General features: G+C 43.9%; 1 protein-coding gene across 4 annotated transcripts; it reads left to right on the forward strand.

Annotated features, from left to right (window-relative positions):
• The first annotated feature begins 14 nt into the window (after positions 1–14).
• Positions 15–23359, forward strand: zranb1b (zinc finger, RAN-binding domain containing 1b). 4 transcript variants are annotated; one of them, XM_034237875.1, is made up of 10 exons: positions 15–416; positions 1786–2855; positions 6578–6765; positions 7819–7972; positions 8777–8848; positions 15025–15223; positions 16553–16673; positions 17078–17207; positions 19314–19563; positions 21640–23359. In XM_034237875.1, the coding sequence occupies exons 2-10, from the start codon at positions 1880–1882 to the stop codon at positions 21857–21859; spliced, it is 2310 nt and encodes a 769-aa protein (XP_034093766.1). In that variant the 5' UTR covers positions 15–416; positions 1786–1879; the 3' UTR covers positions 21860–23359. The 4 variants fall into 4 exon arrangements, with proteins under 4 accessions (XP_034093766.1, XP_034093764.1, XP_034093762.1 ...); XM_034237873.1 differs by having other exon boundaries at positions 6578–6660; positions 19314–19543; positions 21531–23359; XM_034237871.1 differs by having other exon boundaries at positions 16–416; positions 19314–19543; positions 21531–23359.
• The last annotated feature ends 1260 nt before the right edge of the window (positions 23360–24619 follow it).

Below are 24619 nucleotides of genomic sequence, written 5' to 3' on the forward strand. Positions count from 1 at the left end.
TAAATCCTGATCCTGCCCCTGACTGTAACACGGCCCAGAGCTCTGTGCTCTCCCTCGTAGTGTATTTTGTAGCTCTGCTTCGGTTGCTTCCCTTCCCCTGTGCCGCCATTAAAGCCCGTCAGCTTCGTGTTTGGGAGTCGGGAGAAGCATGAAGATGATTTAAAGCGTCAAAACAACCGAGCGAGGGGACGGGACTAGGGGGGATTTGTTGTTCCGCGGTGTGTATGGACCTTTAACTGCCAACTAAACGGCGCCCAAATAAGTAAATATGCGGTTAGTGTCGTCCAAGTGAGAGGAGCCCGAGTCCGGATTGGAGTGGGTTTCTCTGCCTTTGGGGGGGGCGAGGGGGCTCGCGGAAGCTCCATTTGTTTTGGCTGCAGTGGTAAACCGAGGAGTGTAAACATAGCAAAGCAAAGGTAAGCGATTACGCGATCTTCTTGTAGACTTGATAAGGGCCTCCCTCCAATTGGTACAGGCAGACAGGGGCAACACATAATCCCGTAATGGTAGCTGCTAGTTTGGCTATAATTCCTGGCTGGCAACCCGAACCACCTAGTTGTCATGTAAAATAACAAAACAGCTAGTTCGCGCCGTTGGTCTGTAAACACTTGTTATAGAGTCAGGAGCTAGTTTGTTAGGTAAGAACTGTCTTCTGTAATATCAGTGGTGTATAGTAACTAGGTACATTTACTTATAAACAAAACAGGTAATGTATGTTGTACTGAAATTGACTGCATAACACATACTTTTATATATTGATGCGATGCCAATGCTTTTTTGTACTTTTACTTGAGTAACGGTTTGAATGTAGGACATTTACTTGTAACATAGTAATCCTACAAGAACTGAGTACTTCTTGTACCTCTGTGTAATAGCACACATGACACTAGTCGACTGCTCATTTGAGTGTATTTGTTTATTTCTGGCGAATGTATGAATTGCATGCATGAAACTAGTTGCTAGTCACGAGAAACAGGTTGAACGTGACTACTTTACCTTCAAGGCAAGGTTCCCATAGTTATTTGTGTGATCTTTGCCTAAACGTGCAGCTCCGGAGGAATCGTGTCTCTGAATGTGCTGAATACCTCGCAGTGTGTTGGTAAACTTGGAGGCGTGGTATAAACACAATCAGAGCCAACTCTTCTGTGAGCTTCCCCAGCGAGTTCACTTTAGCTTATTAGCCTTTGTCTAGTAAATAATGTTCACATTGTAACACCGGCACATGTGGTTTGGATAATTCACTTTCATATGGGGGTAAAGGGCTTTGGGGCGAATTCAATTCCAGTGCATCAGTAAGTGTCTTAACCAGTCACGCGCCTCCCTGCTGAGTGTCTGGTTTCATATGTCCTTGTCTCTTGTTACCCAGCTCGGTTGTAGGGCACATTTGCCTGGTGTGTATAACTTACAGTATGTGTTTAAAGCCGGTGCCCGGTTTTAATACAGCTGCGCAGATTCACTGTTGCCATCCGGCTCCGTCCTGGCACTTTGCTTTCAGGGTTTCTAAACATTGCTCCCTTGGATTTCTGCAGCAAATTAGTGCCAGAGCAAACAGCACTGTAGATATTTTCAAGTGTTTGTCAGTAAGGCCTGAGTGCCACTGGTGGTTGTAATAAAGCATGATGTTTTTTTTTTTTTTTTAAATAGTGCATTATCTGTGAGATTTACCATTGGAAAGCTGAACTCCATATTTGAATGCAGAAACATTTGTAGTTGAATGTGTATTTGGCATTCCATCTAAGTGTTTTTCACCAAAATACCCTTCTTTTTTTCTTCTTTGTACCCTAGTGTACTGCTTGCTGTGTGATCTCCTTAAGAGTGTGTCTGCCGAGCTGAGGATCCCTCTGAGCGGCAGGAAGCCTCCCTCAGCGTCAGTGCGACGATGACCGAGCTGGTTGCCAAGTGGCCCTGTGAATACTGTACATACGAGAACTGGCCGTCAGCCATCAAGTGCACCATGTGCCGCGCTCAGAGGCCCAGCGTGGGTGCTATCATCACTGAGGAGCCCTTCAAGAGCAGCCCCCCTCTGGATGCCAGTCTGCACCAGTGGGACCCTGCAGGCCTCAGCAACAGCCCAACCCAGGGGGGATCCAGCCTACTTATTTGCCCAGACTCCAGTGCCCGACCCCGCGTTCGCATTGCTGATGTACCTGAGACTAGTAGCAAGTGGTCATGCCACATGTGCACCTACTTGAATTGGCCTCGGGCCATCCGCTGCACCCAGTGCCTGTGCCAGAGGCAACACGCTCAACACCAAAAGCATGGGCAACACAGAGCCCATCAGGGACATATCACCCAGCACCCTCGCAGCCCCACAGAATCACCCCAGAGCTCAGGCTCCGGATGCCGTCCTGCTCCCTCAGCCACCATTACAGACCCCTGTGAGGAATATAATGACCGCAACAGGCTCAACACTCATGCACAACACTGGACCTGCACCGCCTGCACTTACGAGAACGGGGCCAAGGCACTTAAGTGTGTGGTGTGTGATCACCCCAGGCCAAATAGTATGCTGGCTGAACCCATTGAGCTAGCATCAGAGCCTGAGATTCACCAACCTTCCTCAAAACGTAATGCACAGGAAAGGGACAACAGGAGGGGTGTCATTGGGCATATGGTCGGGCAAGGAGTAGGGGGCGTGCTAGGGGGGGTAGTGGGTTGTAGCAGCAGCAGCCAAAGAAGGTCACCTCCAACCTCAAAAAGGGAGTCAGAGGTGAACATGGACTTTCAGAGGATTGAAGTGGCATCAGGAGCTGGGATTGGGATTAAAGAGGAACTGGAGGTGGATTTTAAAAAACTGAAGCAGATTAAGAACCGGATGAGAAGGACTGATTGGCTCTTTCTCAATGCCTGTGTTGGTAAGTTTCAATTATTTTTATGTAGCATGTATTGCATTTTAGGTTTTTCCCTTGTGTTTTGTTATGTTATGAGGTTGGCAATGACTCATCTGAGTGATGTAAGATAGACCAACAGAGAACTGGGTGACTGTGAAATGGGATTCCCCAGAATGTGTGTGAATACTTGATATGTTTTACCCTCCGCGTTAGGTAAATGGTTAAAAACAATTCAGCCAAGTCCAGGTGATTCTGATTGGCCTCCTTTTGATGCTGATATACTGCATATGTTCAGAAATCCCCTGCATTCAGCTGGTGTAGAACTCCTCTGCACAAACAGCGAGAGCAGCCCACACTGTAGACTGGAGAATGTGGAGTGGGAGGGAGGATGAACATTTAAGAACAACTAGTGATTGTTTTTTCCCCACCATCACGCTGCTATCTCACTCTTCCTCTTGCCTTCACCATGCCTACGTATAGTTTGTTCTGAACACCCACTCAACCTCCAGGCCTTCTTCCTTATATGGATCTTTGACAGACAATTCTTTTGTGTTAATCTGACAGCAACAATTTGACAGCCATGCTTGTATTTGATATCCCAATGAAGCCCTCACAGTGATAGTCATACGGCTTTTCATTACGCTACGTTCCTTAAATCAAAGCCGGGATAATCGGGTCTGACTGTCACACAAACATCACAGTTTGCTTTAGGTCCTACACTTGGTCTATTGCTGCATGTGACAGGGTGAATTCCCTCATGCCTGTGTGGCTTGTCCCCTTGGGACCAAGTCTCGTCTGGTCAGAGTGGGTCTGATTTCTCTTTTAGCATATTCAAGTGTTGGCTTTCCTTATCTGATCAGACATCTCTCCATTGTCCCTTAGAGGAAGTGAAATCCAAGCACTGTCCGAAATCACTCTCTATTTGCCAGAAGACTCATGACATGTATTTTTGTGAAAGTGTAGGTTATTTTCATGACTGATATCTGCCTATTGTTTCCTAGTCATTTGCTCCTGGGAGAAGTGCCCATTATATATATGTTGTATATCTGTTTCCCAGGGAGGATGTAGACATATGCATATTGATTGCGTTATTTGACCAACAGCAAGAAACCCCGTAATATCCAACTGACTGTCTTTGTAAACAAAAACAAAACCAACAAATATTTGCATTTGAGGAGAATCATTTGGAATTTTTGCTTGCTAAAATCATATTTTATTACATTATTGTGAGCACACTCCTTCTCAATAAAACCTCAATGCAATGTTTAATCTTTTGCTCATGAACTGTGTCAGCCTTGAAAAGTGAAAAGTATATCTTTGTAAAGTATTTGGCAATAGCAATGACCTTCGCTCCTATATTCAGGATGACCTTATATCAACTCTCTAAATTCAACCGGTGTGGCTTACATGTGTGGTTACACCCTATCAGGAAATGCTTGGTTGTAACTTCTAGCTTTATAAATGGCTCTGGTTCATTTAGGGTCAGTGAGCCCACACACATAATAATACCACATAACGTTCCTAGCTGTTCTGTGTGACAATGTCTGATGTGAAAGAAGACTATATTCTTCTTGTTTAATTCATAATATTTGTGCCTGTAAATTAGGAAATCCCTGAAGATGTCTTTTGGAATACAAGAACTTCTGGTAATGCTATCCTGTCAATTAGGTATTGGGAATGGGTTTGAATACATCTTCACTACTTGTAAAGATTCAGCCCTCAGGACCTTAGTTCTTACATCATTCCACTTGTCTGCAGTGCAGGTTTCAGTCCGAGTGATCTTATTGTGTAACTTGAGAAACGGAGGCAGATGTCTACACTATTATAAGGGAAAATGATTCTGACAAAACATTTACATTCTGGCTTTTGCCCAAAGCAACTCACGAATAAATCCACTTTGTGTGGAAAGAAATAGTTCTAAGAAAATAAAAAAGGGTATACTCCCACTTTTGCAGTAGGAGGAAGAAATGGAAGACACAAGACAGAGATGTTGTTGTTGTATCTATGAAGCGCTGTTTTAATGTTAACTGTGATGGTCATGGTTGTTTTCCATGACAGAAAACCCCTGCTAGGCAGACACATCTTCCAGTGTATGATAGATTTACATTACCACTGACTATTGATCCTTTTCGTTTGACAGAGGTCACAACAGTCTATATTACTGAAAGAAAAAGCACGTACTGAGTGGGAGAGAAGATACCAGCATCACTTAGCCTGACCCATCCCCTATCTCCTCCTCTGTCTTTAAGTGTATGCCATTTTGCATATTTCCCACTGTTTTTGTTCTCTGAAAGATCTGTGGGTACAGTACCGGCTGCAGGGCAACAGGCACACCCACACTGTGTGTTTTTTGCAAAGTGGTTGTGATCGCTCTTCATCACACTGCGCTGCTATTGTGTAGTTCCTCTCCTCATCTCTCACAGTGCTAGCCAGCTCCACATGGCACAGCGAGTCCTTCCGCCCACTCCATGTCTCTCTGAGTCTCACTCACACAGATCATGCAGCAGAGCATTGTGTGTGGTCCTTTGACGCGAGAACGAAAGCTCAACAGTGTTTGATGCTTTCAAAAAGTACGAGAGAATACTACATGGGCCTTTACTGTACATGCTAGAAAAGGAAAGAGACACTTTGTGTTGCTGTGTGGCATTGGAATTAATTTACACTTTGTTGTTTGAGTTTATTTATTACATCATGATCACACACTTGTCGAAATAGTTTGCCCTTCAACAGCTTCTAAATGTGTATTCATCTCATTGCGTCTGCTGCCATTTTGATCGCAGTACTAACGGCTGGCATTGGTCGGAGCTTTTTCTGTGTCTAATGAATCATACGACCACCCACATATCCATGTCAGTCCACCTTTAATCAGTGTGTGCTATTGCTTTGGTTTAGGAGTTGAATCAAAGACATACCTAGCAGGACAATTCACTATTACAGCCACACACTGCATGCTCACAACCTTTGTTTCAATCCTTTTTACTTGAAGGCACAGATTAATGGCGCGGTCTGGAGCATCAGATGTGTATGAGTTCATAGGATTACTAAAGGAAAGCTTACTTGGCATAATAACTTCAAAGCAAACGACTGGTTTATTCTTCAGACATTCAAATATGTCTCGACAGTTTGAATGTCTCGTTGAATAGATCGGCGCTTCGAGTTTGTGTGCTCGTGGTTGACATAAATAGCTTTCGTCAGATGGTAATATTTGCACACTGTGCCAAAAAAGTAAAGAAAAGCAAACACCTGCATCTGTCAGATCAAACACATCCTCCAACCCTCACGCTAAAATCTAAGCCTGGAGATTAAGAGGGGGGGGGAAATATCTGGCAGATTACAACGTGGCCCCCTATTGTCTTTTTCTCTTCACTTCAAAGTCAGTGAAGTCTCGAAGCTGTTACAGCTGCCACAGAGATAAAGCACATTCTGCTCTCTAAAATGTTATACTTCATGGTTGAGTACAGAATGTCCTCTGCACACGCTTGTTCTTAAGATGAGTCATTTTTGTATCTATTGATGTGATTTTAGTACAGATATCACAGTTGTCAACAAGTACAATCCTTAAGGCTGCATGATGCAATTGAAGTAAACACATTTTAACTTTTCAGATCTTTTGATTTATTTATTATTAATGATGTTGATTTGGGTCAAATGCACAAACTGCTTGATTTTGTTCTATGTCTTTTATTAAAAAGTATTACAAAAAATGTTTCTAAATGTGACCGTTTCCCTCTCTCTTTGTCCGAAAGGTGTTGTGGAAGGTGACCTGGCAGCTGTGGAGGCCTACAAGTCATCGGGAGGTGACATCGCACGGCAGCTATCATCAGACGAGGTGCGCCTATTAAACCGCTCGTCTGCATTTGATGACGGCTTCACGCTGGTTCACCTAGCCATCCGCTTCCAGAGACAGGACATGCTGGCTGTGTTACTCACAGAGGTCAGTGCAGACAACCAACAGAGTGTGAGTCCAGTTCAGGAACCACCTGTATCAGCTGATGGACGCCGGGGAACCTTCCAAACACACGGCAACCACCAACTACACTCTGCCATCTAATATCTATACTAGGCAGATTATAGATCAATGTGGATCATTCTGTTCAACAAATGCAACATTTAAATTGTTTTGCATCATGGAAATGTGTTTTCATAATCCCATTTCGCCTGTTATTTAAAAAATAAATTCAAAGCCATGGTCTCCAGTGGAAATGACCCCCTTGAATCAGGGTTGTGATTGCAGCAGAGCTTGTTTCTGGGTCAGCGTTGATGCAGCTTTTTCTTGTGAAGTCGCTTAATCTCAACGTCCAATGAGATCAGCCCGGAGGACTGACAAGGGCAAATGGTCTGTAGAGAGGAAGGAGACACGCTCCTCTCTCTGTGCCTGCGGGAGTATGATAGCCGTTCCTTTATTTACAACGTTTTTAATCATTTTTATGAGCATTTTGATACAAATGTGGGTTCCCTGGTGTGTCTGTGCAACAAGACGGCTGATGTATGTGTGTGTTTGTCTGCAGTGTGCTTGTGCTGAGGTTGGCTGCAGCTCGCTTACCGTCACCACTGTGATCCCAGGTTATCTGTAAACACACCTCTCCTCCCACACTGTCTGTCCCAGTTCTTTTTTCTAAGGGGGTCAGTGAGTAACCGCTGGTTCATGCCCCCGAAAAAGCTCCAAAGCTGACATCTGCTCGAACACCACACATATATATACACTTCTATTCTGAGATTAGATTAGTGCAAGTGAAATTAGACCTCTGAGTCAACTGTGCCGGAAAAGGAATTTACATTTATTTTTGCTATATGTGCTATCAGCAGCCATCACTAGCTTAAGCCAAAAGGCAAATACTTTCATTACTATTATTACTTTTATTGGTATCTACAGGAAGCTTCCTTATTTCCAAATTGTATTTAAGCACCACGACATCTGAGATTCCTACCCAGTTATATTCTCTTTTAAAGTGCTTGTATCTTCCTCCCCTATACCCTCTCTGTGCAGGTGTCCCAACAGGCAGCCAAGTGTATCCCTGCCATGGTGTGTCCTGAGCTCACGGAGCAGATCCGCAGAGAGGTGGCAGCGTCTCTTCACCAGCGCAAGGGAGACTTCACCTGCTATTTTCTCACTGACTTGGTGACCTTCACCCTGCCTGCAGGTCAGCACCACAAACACATATGCAATTCTCTTAAAACAATAAGCATGACTGTCAATAGCATGAATTCCAGCAGCTGTCCCGAAAGTATGGTTTCTGGGTTTTGTGAAAACTCTGTGGTTGACAGAAACCCAGTCTAGCCCTCCCCTCTGGCTTGCCAAGTGTGTGACAGAATGCTTGTTTTGTTTACTTGTGGCTTGTGAAATTGCTAGTTGTTTGGATGCTGATGGGACATAATGCTATGGTTGTCTGATTCCAACTGTAGAAGATGGAGGCTACTCCTGGCTCACTGTTTGAGTATTGTTCTTGCATACCGAGTATACCATCACCGCAACAATGCATGTTTCTTGTTCATTACAAAGATATATAGCAATTTTGCCAATGAATGTGTAAAATGTCATGCATTCAGTGCTATTTCAGTTGAGCTTCATTGTGTGGAATAGCTATTTATGTTCTAGTATGTTGCTGGTGGTTAGGCTAAAGACTGTTGTTATGTGTTGACAATGCAGACCTTGGCGTATGGCCACTATAGAAAGCCATTCTGTTCAGTTCCACAAAGTCACTGCATTCATTTATTTTAGCTGAAGAATAAGCCTCTGTGTTGACAAGAGCAACGAGCATGCAGTGGAAGCCAGTGGCCATTGTGGAAAGAACAAATCATGGTGGCTTGAGTTGAAATGAGCCATGCCAGAAACAAAAAATCGAGTTGGCCTTTAAATCATTTCAGTTAAGAATAATAGCTAGTTAAAAAAAACCTCAGACTGTGCTCTCCGTGTCATTTCTTATAATACTCTTTTTTTGTGTCAGACATCGAAGACTTGCCCCCAGCAGTTCAGGAGAAGCTGTTTGATGAGTTGCTCGACCGAGACGTACAAAAAGGTGAAATATTTACTCTGTCCACTTCCTGACTTTGTGTTGCAGTTACACCAATCACACGCTGTGCTTACATATGGATGCAATTGCTTGGAGAAAGAGAAACCCGATCCAAGATGACTACAATAGAGGGGAATGGCAAACATTGGGAGCCCCCTCACAAACTGTGTACGATAGTGGGAATACGGACAGTGATATGTAACTTGTAATTTCCCTCTTGCCAGCACAGCGTTTTGCCTTCCTGCTTGTCACTCTGCCAGGCGCTCTGTCCTTATCGTGTGGAGCCGTTGCCTCTGCCTTAATCAGCCTAATTGAGTTTTAGGGATTTCTCTGATCCCCATTTCATGATTTCTATTTAGCCTCAGCCCACACATGTACAAATATAAACAAAAAGGCATCGTTTTGTATTCAAAACGGTTCTTTATTTAGTTTCTTGCTTGCATGGGTGTCATGTTAAATGAGTCACCTGGGCCTTATTTTTGGCACTACAATATATTTCCAAAGATACAAAAACCCTTATTTCACCTTGACTCAATGAGACACTCCTTAATCTCAACCACAGGTTTTCACTACCCTTTGAATGACACAAAACCAACATTATTTTTGATTCCCCTGTGCTAACTTGCCCCAATTAGTGACATTGCGCTACACAAGTATAATAAATGGATGTTCCAAACCTTTTCTGATGACCTAGTGACGAGCTTTTGAAAGATATTGAACAGACATTAGACTTTAAAAAAAGAAACTGCTGAATTCTTATAACAATATTCATATATTCTTTTTATATATAAGCACTTTGAGCACCAGGGAAATCGCTATATAAAACACATGTATTATTATTATTTGTATTATTATTATATAATAAAATAGAAAAAGCACCAAAATGTAGTAAGAAGATGTTTGTCCTGCTTTTACAGTGTAGTAATACAATGCCACATTGATTTGGAGGCACTGGGTTAGAGGTATCTTTGTATCTACTTGGACGTTTCCAGACTGTCTGTTTTGTGCTGTACATGTATACAGCTATTTGGACATCCTCATGTCAAGTTTTCATTCACAACAACAGTCCTTTCACATGCCATTACATGTCTTGTAACATGGGGGAAAGAAACTATGACCTTTTAACAACCTTTGCACATTTCTTATTGAAATGTAAGTCAACAAAAACACACAAAAAGAAACGCAACACCAAAGTGACACTGATACACACAAAAAGAAACCGATGAATCCTAATACACACAAAAAGAAACCGATGAATCCTAATACACACAAAAAGAAACCGATGAATCCTGATACACACAAAAAGAAACCGATGAATCCTAATACACACAAACGATAGTTACGGCTGTAACTACGGTTCTATGAGTCCCGGATGACCGCCAGAGGCGGTGCTTTAAGCACTGGATATGTCCATCGCGCGCATGCGCAGCTCGAGTACCAATAACAACAAAGTCAGCTGTGACCCACGTGACACCGGCTATATCAGCCGGTGTCGTCAGAGGATCAGTTCCCAGAATCTTCTCGCGAGCACACAAGAATTCTGAGTGACAGGGAACTCTGGCGGTCATCCGGGACTCATAGAACCGTAGTTACAGCCGTAACTATCGTTCTATTTCGTCCCTACTGACCGCCAGAGGCGGTGCTTTAAGCACTGGATGACTTATACCAACAATGTCATGAAGAATCCAAGCCCTTGCTCACCACTGGAAACAGCGGAGCTCGGCAAAAGGACCACGCCCAAAGAATGGGGAGTGGCGACATTGACCTGATGACAACTGGAGAATGTGCCAGAAGACGCCCACGACGCCGCGGCGCAGATGGTCTCCAGGGGCACCACCCTCAGGGCAGCCCAAGATGTTGAGATGCTCCTTGTAGAGTGGCATCTCAGCCTGATGGCAGGGGGTGGCCACTGGCCCCGTAAGCCTGTGAGATGGTATCGACAACCCAGTGGGGCAGCCACTGGTTAGAGGGCATAACCTCCTTTAGTGCCGCCAGGGCAAAATCAAGAGTTGCTCCTACTGCCGTATACAGGCAGTAGCCTTGATATACGCCCTTTGGGCACCCCCAGGGCACAGCAACTTCGACGTGCCGTACTCCTGAATGTCAAAGCGTGCCAGCTGGGCAGGCTGATTGAAGTGGGTTTGTGGAAGGATCCCGGGCAGGAATGCCACATTTGCCCAAAGGGCAACGCCTGAGAGTCCCACCTCGGGCATGTATTGTTTATGGAGAGGACATGCAACTCCCCGACTCGCTTCCCTGAGGCTATGGCAAGCAGAAATGCTGCCTTCGTGGGCAGCCACCTAAGCCCCACCTGGGCCAGGGGCTCGAAGGGAGGAGATGATCGGGCATCCGGCAGCAGGGGCAGGTCCCAAGCCGGAGCCCTCGGGGTGCTAGGGGGACGCTGCCGTAAAGCCCCTCTCATAAAGAGGGACACCGACCTGTGGCACCCCGCCGTGGCGCCGTCGACCCGAACATGTCGGGCAGAAATCGCAGCCACATAAATTCAGAGTGGAGTGAGAACGTCCACTATCTAGAAGGGACTGTTGTCTAAGCAACAACATACATGCTGTCCCCAAGGAACACGCACATTCTTGCCCCCCAGTTGGGGTAGAAAGTGCGTGAGTGCAAGCTGCACAGCCCGAAGCTCTAGCACGTTGACCTGGCGCGCACTCTCCTGGGCTCCCGCTGACCCTGAACGGTCCTGCCCGGCGGCCCGCTAGCAGCCCCTACACCGGGCCCAGGCTGAAGGGCCAAGAGGCGACTTCATCATGCCCCTATCGGCAGCTAGCCGATCCACTTTAGAGGACAGCCTGTTTCTAGTCCTTCTATTGGGGGGAGCACACATAGCCATCGCTCCCTCAAGTCGCCGGGAACGGCGGAATTGATATGGAGGAGGATGTGACAAGGAGAGGTGTCTGTTGGCTGCTGCCAGACGTTCCACCTCAGTGATTCTAGCCACTCTGAGCGCCCGAGGCATGCAGCTACAGCTCATGCAGGCGTTTGCCGTGAGAACCTCCCTCAGATGCTCACATTTCGTCCCCACTGACCACCAGAGGCGGCCGAGGCAGGAGGGGCAGCGGTCGTGGCCGTCCTCGGGCTCAAAAGAAGCCATACAGGCGCTACATGAATGAGCCATTCTGTAGGTAGCCAGATGCAGCGTAGCCGGGAGCGGGTGCGGGAACAAAGCCTTCACCAGCTACCTGCTTAATGGAAAGAGTAGAGCGTTGCTGCTACTCGCCGAACAGAAAGAGGGATGTAATTACACCCACGTTACTGGCAGAGGGAGCGGGAGCGAGAGCACTGCCTTCACCTTGCTGGATTAATAAACACGGCAGTTCAGCGTCTACCAGGAGCGGGGGTGAGAACACTGCCGGCTGAGTTAGAGACGAATGCCAGATGCAGCATAACCGGGAGCGGATGCGGGAACACAGCCTTCACCAGCTACCTGCTTAACTGAAAAACAAGGTAGTTCCGCGTCTACCAGGAGCGGGGACGAGAACACTACCTTCACTGGTTGAGTCAGAGACGAATGCCAGATGCAGCGTAACCGGGAGCGGGTGCGGGAACACAGCCTTCACCAGCTACCTGCTTAACGGAAAGACAAGGCAGTTCAGCGCCTACCAGGAGCGGGGGCGAGAACACTGCCTTCACTGGTTGAGTCAGAGACGAATGCCAGATGCAGCATAACCGGGAGCGGGTGCGGGTACACAGCCTTCACCAGCTACCTGCTTAACAGAAAAACAAGGCAGTTCAGCGTCTACCAGGAGCGGGGGCGAAAACATTGCCTTCACTGGTTGAGTTAGAGACGAATGCCAGATGCAGCGTAACCGGGAGCGGGTGCGGGAACACAGCCTTCACCAGCTACCTGCTTAACGGAAAAACGAGGCAGTTCAGCGTCTACCAGGAGCGGGGGCGAGAACACTGCCTTCACTGGTTGAGTTAGAGACGAATGCCAGATGCAGCGTAACCGGGAGCGGGTGTGGGAACACAGCCTTCACCAGCTACCTGCTTAACGGAAAAACGAGGCAGTTCAGCGTCTACCAGGAGCGGGGGCGAGAACACTGCCTTCACTGGTTGAGTTAGAGACGAATGCCAGATGCAGCGTAACCGGGAGCGGGTGCGGGAACACAGCCTTCACCAGCTACCTGCTTAACGGAAAAACGAGGCAGTTCAGCGTCTACCAGGAGCGGGGGCGAGAACACTGCCTTCACTGGTTGAGTTAGAGACGAATGCCAGATGCAGCGTAACCGGGAGCGGGTGCGGGAACACAGCCTTCACCAGCTACCTGCTGAACGGGAAGAGTAGAGCGGTGCTACTACTCAGCGAACAGAAAAAGGGATGTACTGTAGCTACATCTGCATTACCGGTAGAGGTAGAGGGAGCGGGAGCGAGAGCACTGCCTTCACCTAGTTGGGTAAAATAAAGAAGCTTAACAGTACACGCAAGACGTTAGCCGAGCAGCTGCTGCTATCGATCAAGCGAGATCAAGTCAAATAACACACATGTTTAAGACCAGATAACTAGCTTCTAAAGAAGAGAACAGCACAGAGCCGTAGTTACAGCAGTAACCTGGCCAGTGCTCACACGGCATATAACCGTAGTTACAGTAGTAACTATGGCCAGTACTTACACGGCTTAGAACCGTAGTTACAGTCGTAACTATGGCCAGAACTTACACAGCATAGAGCCGTAGTTACAGTAGTAACTGTGACCGGTGCCTAAAAGTGTCAGCCAAACGGCTGCCTACTAGATAATATAATATTGGGAGGATGAAATCCTCCTTAATGGCCACACATGCAGAGCACACAGCACACACAGTGAAGATTGTTCTCTGCATATCGTCCTAGTGCTAGGAGTCTAGTACTAGGAGCAGTAAATACAACGATATAGCGCTACTGCAACCATACCATGCGTTTACCGGGAGCGGGAGCGAGTTAAATAATTAAGCTTAACAGTACATGCAAGGTGTTAGCCAAGCGGCTGCTGCTAACAATCAAGCAACCAAGTCAGAACACAATGTTAAGACCAGATAATTAGCTTCTAAGAAAGAGAACAGCCCGCATAGAACCGTAGGCCATGGTTACAGTAGTAACCGCACATGCGGAGCACACAGCACCCGCAGTGAAGATGTTCTCTGCATATCATCCTAGTGCTAGGAGTCTAGTACTAGGAGCAGTAATAGTTAATAGTTAAGCTTAACAGCAAGGTGTTAGCCAAGCGGCTGCTGCTAACAATCAAGCGACCAAGTCAGAACACAAATGTTAAGACCAGATAATAGCTTCTAAGAAATAGAAAGTACTTACCTTACTCTCTGCATCTAAACGAAAAACGGGTTTAAAATATGACACTCTGGGCTTTCCATACTAAATTGAATGAGGGACACAGCCAAAGCTGGGACTCAAATGCTAATGATAGCTCGGGCACAACGCCACAAGCAGAACTTTCAAAAGAGCATAAGGGCAACTTTATGGCAGAGGAAGCGGGAACACTGTCGTCACCTGAAAGTCTAAGCCAAACAAAAAATAAGACAGCAATCAGGACAACTTGGCTGGGAGAGGGTGCGGGGACACAGCCATCACCAGCAACAAGCTGACACCGACCTGTCTGTCGAGGATCTGCACAGCGCACAGCCGGCCACAGCTCCTGGAGGACGCGTTAACGACCCGTAGCTCCGACTGTCAGTCACGAAGCTGCACGCGGCCAGCTGCTTGCAGAGAAATCCCTCAGATCAAACGTTCAAACCTGAACGCTGTAGGCTACAAAAATGTAGCCACGGTACCCTCGCGCAGCGAGAAGATGAAAGTAACTGATCCTCTGACGACACCGGCTGATATAGCCGGTGTCACGCGGGTGACAGGTGACTTTGTTGTTATTGGTACTCGAGCTGCGCATGCCGCGATGGACATATCCAGTGCTTAAAGCACCGCCTCTGGCGGTCAGTAGGGACGAAATAGAACACATCACATCTTTGCAAGCCTAAAAATAACAAAACCTTAAAGATAGTATAACATTACAAAATAAAACAAATGAAGAAAATAAGGCCCATTTCATTATTGTATGGAAGAACTGTCTCTCAGGGTGATTACAAAAGATGTGTTCCCTTTGAGGTAAAAAAAACTGTTAATACCACTGAGTTGTTGCAAAGACAAACGGTATCAAACCCCTGCTTCATCCTTGTGCAGAGCTTGAAGAGGAGTCTCCCATCATCAACTGGTCCCTGGAGCTGGCCACCAGGTTGGACAGCCGGCTGTACGCCCTGTGGAACCGCACGGCCGGGGACTGTCTGCTGGACTCAGTGCTGCAGGCCACATGGGGCATCTACGACAAAGACTCAGTGCTCCGCAAGACCCTCCACGACAGCCTGCACGACTGCTCCCACTGGTGAGACCACCGGAGCACAGATACTGAGTGTTTATAGTCCTTTAAGACTCAACCTGTGAGCATCATGGCGTGCTGACCTGCATCTAGTCTCAGGCATGTTTAGGAGACTGAATGACACAATGCACCAAAGGTAGAAAAGTGTTTTTAATTAGCAAACATCTTTATTTGGGCCAAAGGCATATATGCTGCATTTCTGTATACATTTACTGCAGACTGAACAATAGGTGTTTTTTTATACAATTCTAGACCATTGCAGTTTTAGCAAAACATGCGTGTGTCAGCCATGTTTAATCTTGTTCTTTAAACATTTAGCTTGGACTGTTTTACACAGTAAGGTTAAACATTTTGCAGGTTTAGTATTTTGGTCAAGCACAAAGAAACAGCCTTCAGTGGTCTCAAGTTATGTTTAGCTTTCTTTGGCCTTGCACGACCATGTTGGAAATTGTGATTTAGAGGTCGGGATGTAGTCCAAGAATCCAAAATCTGGATTGCCGGCTCATGCAGAGATCTGAGAGGCTTTGACTGGGGATTTAGACCAGTCGCACACATTTTAGAGGAGATTAATGCTCTCTTACCCCAGTGTAACGTCGGAAGCACTGCAACAATTTAAGGCCGTGTTCTACAGGAACACAACAGCCCAGTGTGACTCATGTCTATTTCTAAACTCTGGGATTTGCAGTGAGAAAATTACTATTTAGATATAATGAGTAATTGCCATGCAACCTAAACCACAACAGGGATGAATAGCAGTCACACGCCTTTCTGCACAGAGAGGTCAATTAATGTCAACAGACAAAACTGTGTGTGGTGTGTGTGGTGTGTGTGTGTGTGTGTGTGTGTGTGTGTGTGGTGTGTGTGGTGGGTGTGTGTGTGTGTGTATGTGGTGTGTGTGGTGTGTGTGTGTGTGTGTGTGTGTGTGTGTGTGTGTGTGTGTGTGTGTGTGTGTGTGATGGTTGTGGTGTGTGTGTGTGTGTGTGTGGTGTGTGGTGTGTGTGTGTGTGTGTGTGTGTTGTGTGTGGTGTGTGTGTGTGTGTGTGTGTGTGGTGTGTGTGTGTGTTGTGTGGTGTGTGTGATGTGTGTGTGTGTGTGTGTTGTGAGTGTGTGTGTGTGTGTGTGTGGTGTGTGTGTGTGTGTGTGTGTGTGTGTGTGTGTGTGTGTGTGTGTGTGTGTGTGTGTGTGTGTGTGTGTGTGTGTGTGTGTGTGTGTGTGTGTGTGTGTGTGTGTGTGTGTGTGTGTGTGTGTGTGTGTGTGTGTGTGTGTGTGTGTGTGTGTGTGTGTGTGTGTGTGTGTGTGTGTGTGTGTGTGTGTGTGTGTGTGTGTGGTCTGCAGGTTTTACACGCGCTGGAAGGAGTGGGAGTCGTGGTATTCCCAGAGCTTCGGCCTGCACTTTTCCCTTCGGGAGGAACAGTGGCAGGAGGACTGGGCTTTCATCCTTTCCCTGGCTAGTCAGGTACATGCACATGAAAGCTAACACGCACATACATATGGAGGACAGGAGCTTGATGTGCTTCAAATGTGACACACTAATGATGTATGAATTATGCAAGAAGCTTTACTGCTCTTACCGCGGTATACTTAATCTGTTCTGCCCTGTGAAAGTGCATCCTGTCTGTCATCAGCCCTTCTCTGCCTCTCACTGCTCTGTGTGACCTCACTGACTAAGTATTTTGGGCGGGTTGTTATTATATCTGGGTGTGAAAGCGCAGTAATTGTGAGTTTTTTCATGTTTTAACACTTGCTGGGGTAACTTGGCAGAGGGAATGTACAGTATTCATGACTCCATGCCTTGTAGGTTAAAAAAAAAACCCGGCTTTTTAACTACATGTTCCCCTTTGTGTCGTACTTTCTTTGCAGCCTGGATCCAGCTTGGAGCAGACCCACATTTTTGTTCTTGCACACATACTTCGTAGGCCTATTATCGTCTATGGAGTGAAGTATTACAAAAGTTTCCGTGGAGAGACGCTTGGGTACACCCGTTTTCAAGGTGAGGAGATCTTTCACTGTCATGACAAATAATATTTGAATGTGGAGTGCAGGCCGTATAAGGACTACACTTCTTCTGTGAAACAGCTCCAGCCTACATGTGTCTGCATTGCTTACATAGCAGACATAACTGCCCCTCTGCACTGTCACAACTCTACAACATGTTTCAGGCTGTTTCTTTCCTTAAGGAAGTATTTGGGGCTGTGTGACTCAAAATAACATAAACAACAGAACACGCATGCCTATTTATAGGAGGGAGTGGTGGAAAAAGTATTGTAATTATTTACTTAAGTAAAGTACTATAAATACTGTACTACAAGTAAAGGTCCTGCATTCAAAACGTTACCCAAGTAAGTAAGTCAGGTCGTGCTTAATTGTATTCTCTTTGGTTGTTAAACACACAGAAATGCATCACATTCTCTAATATCATCATTTATTTGTAGCATCTTTGTCTGTGCATCTGAGAGAATAACTAGATTATTTAGCTTAAGAGTTAGGAGAGTTTTCCCAACCCTTCATTTTCTTGTTTATCAGAGTATATATTTAAAGTTTGCAAATTTAGAGATGCATTGTTGTCACTGGACAGGAAGAAAAGTGTAATCTTAATGTTCAGGTAACCAACGCTTCTAGACAAATGTATTTGAGTAAAAAGCACATTTCTCCCTCTGAGATGTAGCGGAGTCGAAGAATGAAGTTGCAGTTAAATACCTAGCATAGTTTGAACTTTAGCGCGGTACTTAAGTAAATGCATTACACTGTGGATGCTGTGAAGTGTTTCACACACACATCCAGACGCACGTGAACATGTGTAAACCATCAGCCCCTGTGAGCGTGGGGGGGGGGGGTCTTGCAGTAGTAACAGCCTGGTTTCAGTTTGTCTGCTGCGTGATGTTGCACAGGGGATGGTGGAAGTGCTCTGTAATGGACAGCTGCCCGCCTGATGGATCCCTGATTTACTGTTGCTGAGAGCCAGAGTAAAACACACAGGGGGGGGTGCACCTATAGAGAGGGGGGGGACCAGTAACAACAAACTGTTATTACTGGGAGACGAGAGAAGCTAAACTGAAACAAAGGTGTGCATTGTGGAACCAAGGACATATGGAATATGAGCACATGTGTCGTGCAAATCCTGTATGTCATTCTGTAGTTCACATTGACTATATGTTGTGAATGTAACAAAATAGTTTGCTGAACTTTAGTTACTTAGCAGATCAATCATTTTAACTACAAGACATACAACCAGTTGTTATATTCATTTAATGGTTTAAATAGAATGCGTGTATACTTATTAAACAATGCAACAGTATATACAATGTTAAAGTCAGCAATACCTCGACGAACTTTAACATTAAAATGTTTTTATAAATGTTACTTAATCTGTGAAAACAATCCCATACATTTTGAACATATTACTTTTGCAATTCAGATTTTGAATGCAGGACTTTTTATGGAGTACACTTTTGTTATTGATACTTTTTACTTACTCAAACGCAATAATTGCTATAATTTGGCTTTCTTACCAAATATTTATTTGTTTCTTATCAATATTATCCCTCTCTTAACTTTATCAAAGAACCTGTTCATCATTAGTTTTATTGAAAGAGGAAAACAAAAACACAAATAAGTACAGTTTATGAAGATTGCGTAGCTGTATTGATTTACGACCAACGCTAAAGCAGATTTTTTTTTGTCCTTTTTGAAAGTGTGATTTAATACATCATTGTTACCACAGAGAGAAGCCTGAATCTGCTCATGACAAATGCAAAACAATGTTTTTGAAATGGTAATCAACACTAATTAGCCTTTCATCGTGCCGCTGTGAGAGGGAAAGAGATTAATTCTGAAAGCATTCACGAACCAAACAGTCATTAAAAAAACAAGCCATTGTTCTCAAACATTTAAAAAAAAAAAAGCATTTAATTGAATTGTACTTCTTCCAACGATGTTATACACTTTATATAACTATGCAGTTTTAGTTGTTTGTCTAAAGTGCATTACTATATTTACGTCGTACAATGAACTTTTTAATGACATTTTTAAAATGTAACTGCTTTAAAAAAAGCAGTTTTTGGATTTTCATAAAGACATAATTTCCCCCCCCCTTCAGGTGTGTACCTGCCTCTTCTGTGGGAGCAGAGTTTCTGCTGGAAGAGCCCCATCGCCCTGGGTTACACGCGGGGACACTTCTCAGCGCTGGTTGCCATGGAGAACGACGGCTTCGACAATCGCGGCGCGGGCGCCAACCTCAACACTGACGACGACGTCACCGTGACGTTCCTGCCGCTGGTGGACAGCGAGAGGAAGCTGCTTCACATCCACTTCCTCTCAGCGCAGGAAGTAAGGCCCCCCCCTTTAGTGTCTACACATTTCTTGTTTGTCTTGAATTTATCTTTATTTATTTGTTTATTCCACACATGGCAGTTATTTTAAAACAAAAACATGTACACTTTACAAAACATGTACACGTACATTATACTGGTTGTTTTTTTATAGCGCCTGGTGGAAAGGAGCAGGGAGAAGAACATCTTATTTGACCTGCCCTTCTTACAAAAATAAATAAAATAAAGTAAACATAAAAGCAATATTCTTTCAGCCACAGTTGCTTACAAATACTGAAACATAAAACTAGAACACAATCAAAAGTCAACTTCATACTGTCTAATTACGCTTTCTTTATACATTTTCTTAAACATAAAACTTTGTGGGAAAATAGAAACAAACGGCTTCTATCTTTGACTACGTGACATGTGTCTTTTATCAACACAGCTAAAGCTCAACAAGAAAACCGTTGGAAGCAGTTACTCCCAGCATTCTGTTTCCATAGTAACAAACTGTTAGTGTGAAAATAGTACATCACAGAAAAGGCTCATGAGTGGATTGCTAGTGTTTAACCTCACAAACTGCTGAATTGCTCCCTTAGGGTCCGCTACAAACGTATCTACTTTAGTTTGTTTGTTACTCTACTACAGGGGTGCCCAACCAGTCGATCGACCGGTCGATCGCGGGGAGATTCCCAGTCGATCGCGAGATGTTTCTAAAAACAACAATATTCTGTTTTATCGTTAACGTCCTATAACATAATCTTCCTGTGCCAGAATAATGCATTTGAACGCATCAAATCTTTGTGATTGGCCGGCGTGACCCCATGTGTCGGGGCGTGGCTGGTGGGCAGTGGGCAGTGCACTACTTCGCTAACGTTGTTCGTGTCAACACAGGAGTGACAGTCCGCACACACACAAGACCGCAATTATGGTAGAAGCAAAAAAGCCCAAAATATATAATTTTCACTCCGAGTGGGAGGATGAATATTTTTGTATCTATTCCAATTCAAAGTCCATCTCTCTCATTTGCAATGCGAGCGTGGCTTTATCGAAGAAGGGTCATTTAGGAGCGGCATTTCAAAACAGTGCACAAACGCTACGAGACGGAATTCCCTCCTAATTCTGCCCTATGCTCCAAAAGGGGAGGGGCCTGAAAGGACAGCTAAATGCACAGCAGTCCATTTTCACCAGGCCCAACAACAAGAGCAAGGCTGCTACCAGAGCATCTTATCGTGTCAGTCACGTTCTTGCGAAACACATGAAGTCTTTCAAAGACGGCGAAGTTGTGAAAGAAGCTTTCCTGGAGGCTGCTGACGCGCTTTTTGGGGACGGTAAAAATAACAGAAGCATTTCAACAGGTTTTTGATATAATAAAAACTCAAGTTAGATACCGTTATTAATCAGCTGTAAGCTGTTTGAACTTATTCATTATAATTATTGTACAAAATGGTATAAGAATTCAAACTTAAATTGATAATAGTCTATTATCAATTCAGGTTAAGAAACTAGTGTTGCTTGCATCCTATTTTAAAGGCATTTATTTTTATAATCTACTAAAATGCAACAAAAAAAGGGTTTGATTCTATTAATTTTGTCTTTTTTATTGCACTTTGGCAGCAGATTCCTGTGTAGCTTCAGATCTGAGTTGTCTTATTAGTAAGCGTAATTTATACTTTTGTAGCAACACTATTTTTATATAATGGCAAAGAAAGGGTTCAGAGTCTTTTCTTTTTTCCCTGTGTCATATGTGGCAGCACTGTTCAATGTTTCTTTTTTTTCTCACTGTAGTGACGTGTGAATAAACTCCAACTCTATATCAACAACACTATTGTGTAACTTCAGTTAAATACTTGTATGTGTGTAGATTAGAAAGAGGTAAGATAAAGGATCTGCAGTATTTTATGAAGTATTCATCGTACAAAGGTCAGTTTTATACAAGTAGAAGTGTGTATTTACCTGGTAGGCTGTCAGTAATGGCTACGCCTCTCTATTTGGACTGGTAGATCTCGGCAGACTGGCAACTTTAAAAGTAGCTCTCGGTTCAAAAAAGGTTGGGCACCCCTGCTCTACTATCAATGTGGCTCCCTGATGGTGGTGTGTGTCCCCCTGCAGATGGGGTAACGAGGAGCAGCAGGAGAAGCTGCTGCGGGAGTGGCTGGACTGCTGTGTGACGGAGGGGGGGGTGCTGGTGGCTCTTCAGAAGAGCTCACGACGTCGCAACCACCCTCTGGTCACCCAGATGGTGGAGAAGTGGCTGGACGGGTACCGGCAGATCCGCCCCTGCGCGTCTCTGTCTGACGGAGAGGAGGAGGAGGACGATGAAGACGAGTGACAGAACTGAAGCGAGGCGAGGGAGGCGGTCTGCTGGGGGGGGGGCAGGACTCCTCCCTCTCCTCTGTCTTACAGTTTTTTTTTTCTTTCCTGACACGGACAAACTGTGAAAGCCTTCAGGAGAGGACAGGGAACCAAGCCCCCCCCCCCCCTCCCCCACTGACAGGAGACACTGCTGCTCTTCTATCACACGCAGGCACTCGGACAGACACCTAAAAACACGTGCAACACTTTACTCTGAAAATGCTGAGACTGACAAATTGCTGCGAGACAAAGGTTTACGAATGCAAACGACCTTTTGATTTGTTTTTCAAATGTAAAGGAATAAAGGATTCTCGATCCATAGATGTAAATGCATGTGGTTGTTTTAAAAAGAGTATAAGGAAATATACCAGCATTTATATCTGTTCAGTGTGGGCACTGAGAAAAGCACACTTCCAAATTGATCTTTTTGATGTTTCTTTTTCCATTTTAAGACTTGGCTTGTTACGTTTTTTTTCTTCTGAATGGGCAGGGACAAAGCCAATAAATATTATCTGTAGAAAACCAGAGATTGTGTAATACTAAATGACTTTAATCCTTATTACTAAGCACTGCACATTTATTAAAAACATTTCTATATAAATACAGTATCATTGCTTGAATTAAGGTCATATATGAAGCTCTTGAAAAAAGGAGATTTTCCCTTTACAAGTCAAATCTACACTCAATCTTCGCACACAAACATTCATGTTGGATCTTTGGTTTACCTTTTTCAGACTGATTGAAGTTGTGTGCGTGTGTGTGTTTTATCTTCTCTGAAATTACTCTACATATTTATTGTTTGGAAACTTATATGAGCTACTAGGATCTTTCTGTATATTTTCTTTCTCCTTTCTGTGGTTTTGTTAATTATTCTCTCTCTTGATGAAGACACGTTGCACAGAAACACTGTTGCTGTGAGGAAAGAACCAATCATCACCATCAGTGAGAAGTTTACTTGCGTTATTGCGTGCGATTTAGTAACTCATCTGGATGCCTAGAATCTGGTGCTTTTCTTTTGGGCAGTCGAGTGTGAGACACATTTAATGTCAACGTAACAGTCACAGCGTTGTTTGTTATTTCCTCTTTGTCCCTTTTTCCCTCATAGCATTTGTTGTCAAAGTCATGGTACACGTCAGTTCACCTCCTGTTTGTTGTCCTCCTTTAAGTTTGTGATTAAGGTCATTGTGAGACTGCAACATATAAAACCAAAGCTGACAGAAGAAAAACAAGTTACTTTTTTTGCTGTGAATGTTTTGCATTTCGTTTTTTTTCCTGCCATTGCGTACTGTAACCTCTTTCCTGTTTCATTCAAACTCACGTTTTGAGCAGTACGTTGCTTTGTATTTATGCAATAGTTGCAGTTGTGACTATGATGGTTTGTGGATTTAGGCCTGACTTCACTATACAGAGTGTAACGCAGTGAACGGCAACATAAGGAAAAAAAATAAAGGAAAACCTATTTGAATGTCCAACTAAACTGCTTCCTGTCTGATGTTCTTAGAAATCAATTGTTAGTTCATGTTTTAGTTTATTCTGTGATTTACATTGATAAAAACATACTATAGTTAGTTAATCGTAAACAAATGTGATTCAAAATATAATAGTGTAGTCATTTCAACTAATCCTAAAAACGTCATAGTATATTATGGCTTAACATGTTATAGTAAATGTTCTATGCAGTAAAACATCATAGTACAGTTTGTCAAACATTATGAAAGATTGTCACAACAATTATAGAATGGTATGTTCTGTAAAAAGTACATATGCTAGTATGTCATAAAAATGTTGTCATGTATTGTTATCTCTTCATTGTATTTGTTTAAACAGAGGTAATGAGATGATTCTGACAGCATTGTCAGAGAAGGCCACAAGATTCAGATTGGCCACTGCCTCCAACATCTACAAATATATCGTAAACATACTGTATGTAGACTGTGTTTAGAGTTTAGATAAATACTTCATTTTCTCAATCATAACGCTCAATGTTTGCTATTTAAATGTGTGAATGCTTATGGAGTCAAACACATCAATAATAACAATTTATATTTTGCACTAGGAAGGCAGAAATAACTTCTATCTCATGCATTCAGATACATCCCCTAGAACAGTGATTCTCAAATGGGGGTACGCGGACCCCTGGGGGTACGTTGGGGTACTGCAGGGGGTATGTGAGATTTAAAAAAAAAAAAGGTGAATTAAAAAAATTATCTTAGTAAAATAACTTAAATAGAAAACACAATTTTATATAAAACATTCCTAGAACCACCAAGGGGGTCCTCATATAAACATGTCAAATGTGTGTATTATATTTTATAGTTTTTCACAATAACATATTACTTAAATTGAAAAACTCCTTGGAAAAATCTGTTTTATAAAAGTGTTATGTTATTTTTTTTCATGCATAAAATGAAAATATCCTTAGTTTGTTGTAATGCATACCACGGAGGAGTTAATACATCACACACTGAGGGAACATCACTATATTGTAATTATTTAGATAGGCTTTTTGGATCAAAAAGTTCGGGATCGGTCAGGGGGTACTTGGCTGAGAAAATGTTTCAAAGGGATTACTGAAAAAAGTTTGAGAAGCACTGCACTAGAAAATACAGAGAATATCAGCGTTTACACGTAAAGTTTCTTATAAAGATCATACATACAAAGTAGAGACGTGTGAAAACTAATTAATGGAAAACTCTTGGGTGTTTTTATATCCTCCATATCATTTGACTTTATGACT

The sequence above is a fragment of the Gymnodraco acuticeps genome, unplaced genomic scaffold (assembly GCF_902827175.1).
Source record: "Gymnodraco acuticeps unplaced genomic scaffold, fGymAcu1.1, whole genome shotgun sequence".
NCBI lineage: Eukaryota > Metazoa > Chordata > Actinopteri > Perciformes > Bathydraconidae > Gymnodraco > Gymnodraco acuticeps.